General features: G+C 33.5%; 1 protein-coding gene across 1 annotated transcript in view; it reads left to right on the top strand.

Annotated features, from left to right (window-relative positions):
- Positions 1–2,500, top strand: part of LOC113808200 (keratin, type I cytoskeletal 9-like) — a 15,754-nt gene that overhangs the window by 9,455 nt on the left and 3,799 nt on the right. Inside the window, exons 10-11 of the mRNA XM_070137013.1 lie at positions 1–616; positions 729–882. The exon at positions 1–616 is cut by the window's left edge and continues 703 nt beyond it. Of these exons, the coding sequence (XP_069993114.1) occupies positions 1–616; positions 729–882 (770 nt within the window). The remainder of the gene's footprint in view (positions 617–728; positions 883–2,500) is intronic.

Genomic DNA, 2,500 nt, shown 5'->3' with positions numbered 1-2,500 from the left:
TTCGGATCTGGAGGATCTGGTTCCGGAGGATTCGGGTCCGGAGGGTTCGGTGCTGGGGGATCCGGGTCGGGTGGAAACTTTGGCTCTGGGGGCCATGGTTCGGGAAACTTCGGGTCTGGAAACTTTGGTTCTGGAGGGTCTGGAACTGGTAGCTTCGGGTCTAGTGGTTCTGGGTCTGGGACTTCTGGCGGCCACGCTTCAGGAGGTTTCGGCACAGGAGGATCTACTTCAGGAAACTATGTATCTGGGGGGCATGGATTTGGAAATTCCGGGTCAGGAGGGTCCTCTTCAGGAAGCTTCGGAAATGGAGGTTCGGGGTCTGGAAATTTCGGGTCTGGAGGATCTGCGTCAGGAGGCTTTGGTTCTGGAGGATCTGCGTCAGGAGGCTTTGGTTCTGGAGGATCTGCGTCAGGAGGCTTTGGTTCTGGAGGATCTGCGTCAGGAGGCTTTGGCTCTGGAGGGTCGACTTCAGGAAGCTTTGGTTACGGATCACACGCAAACCTCGTTGCTGGAGGATCTTCATCGGGGGCCTCCTCCTGCAGGTACTGGTGCAAGAACTCCTCCAACCAACTGTACTGCTGCGAGAACTCCGGCCAGGGAACGAGTAACGTGGAAGGTAAGTCCACTCTGAGAGAAGTTAGGATGGGGATAATGTGCAAATAATGAACCAGAAACCTTTCGTGACATATATCATCACCTACTCTAAAGCAAAACTTGACTCTCTCCAGTGCATCCGGGAAAGTGTCCGCCCGTTCGCCCACAGTGCCCCGACGCGCGCCATCTACCCAAGACTTGCAGCAACGATGGCTCTTGCAACTCGCTAGACAAATGTTGCTTCGACAACTGCATTCAATTGCATGTGTGCAAACCTGCCCTGAAATGGTAACAGACCCTTCCCAAGCGTCTATTTATCATTATCATTGTCTCTGATTGGTGCATCAATATATATGGAAGTATGTACGTATATACACGCAAATACACACGTATAAACACACGCACACAATATACAATAATCACTAAATCTTTACAAATACAACAGGAATAAATGTAATACATTAGCATGCCATTCACTCTCTTTTTAAAGTAGATATGAGCATAACATTTAAAAGTTTTTAAATAGATATTTTGATGTAAAAATATGTAAATTTAGGAAAACAATATATATTAGAATTCCGTTAAACAGATTTACAATGAAGGGTCACAGCTGATAAAATGATAATGGCGATATTGATAATGTGATTATACTACTACTACTAATGATAATGAAAACGCTTATAGTAATGACTATAATAATGCTAATAATGATAATAATAAAAGTTACATTAATAACAATATCTATAATAATAATAACAATAATAATCATGATAATAATTGTATTAACGATAATGATAATAATGATATTCATTATAATAACTATTAATGATAATAACAATAATAATGACAATAATATAAATGATGATAGTAATAATAATAATTAGGATAATGTTATTAGGAACAACAATAACGACAGCAAGAGCAACAATAATGATGATGATGATAATAATAATGATGATAATTATAATAATAATGGTTATGATAATAATGATGATGATAATACTGATGATAATAATAATGAAAAATGGATAATAAAACCGATGGTAATGTTGATGATGAAAATGATGATAACAACAATAATCATAATAATGATAATGATAATAATAATGATAGCGATAATGATAAATAGGATAAGAGTAATAGTAATGATAATGATACAAATGATAGTCATGAAGATGATAATAATCGTGATGATAATAATGATAAGAGTAATAGTGATAAACATATATATACATATATATATGTATGTATGTATGTACACACACACACACACACACACACACACACACACACAAACACACACACACACACACACACACATATACATATATATATATATATATATATATATATATATATATATATATATATATATATATAAGTATATATGTATATATGTATATATGTATATATGTATATATATATATATATATATATATATATATATATATATATATATATATATATATATATATATATATATATATATATATATATATATATATATTTACACACACACACACACACACGCATACACACACACGCATATATTTGCATATATATATATATATATATATATATATATATATATATATATATATATATATATATGAATATATATATATATATATATATATATATATATATATATATATATATATATATATATATATATATATATATATGTATGTGTGTGTGTGTGTGTGTGTGTGTGTGTGTGTGTGTATGTGTGTGTGTGTGTTTACATATACACACACACACACACACACACACACACACACACACATACACACACACACACATGCATATATTTATGCATACATAGATATATTACACACACACAAGAAATAATCGAATATATGTAAATAGATAAATACATAGATATATTTTCATTTACTTGTTTGTG

Source organism: Penaeus vannamei, chromosome 22 (assembly GCF_042767895.1).
Source record: "Penaeus vannamei isolate JL-2024 chromosome 22, ASM4276789v1, whole genome shotgun sequence".
In the NCBI taxonomy this organism is placed as follows: Eukaryota; Metazoa; Arthropoda; class Malacostraca; order Decapoda; family Penaeidae; genus Penaeus; species Penaeus vannamei.
This window is presented reverse-complemented; position numbering and strand designations above follow the sequence as displayed.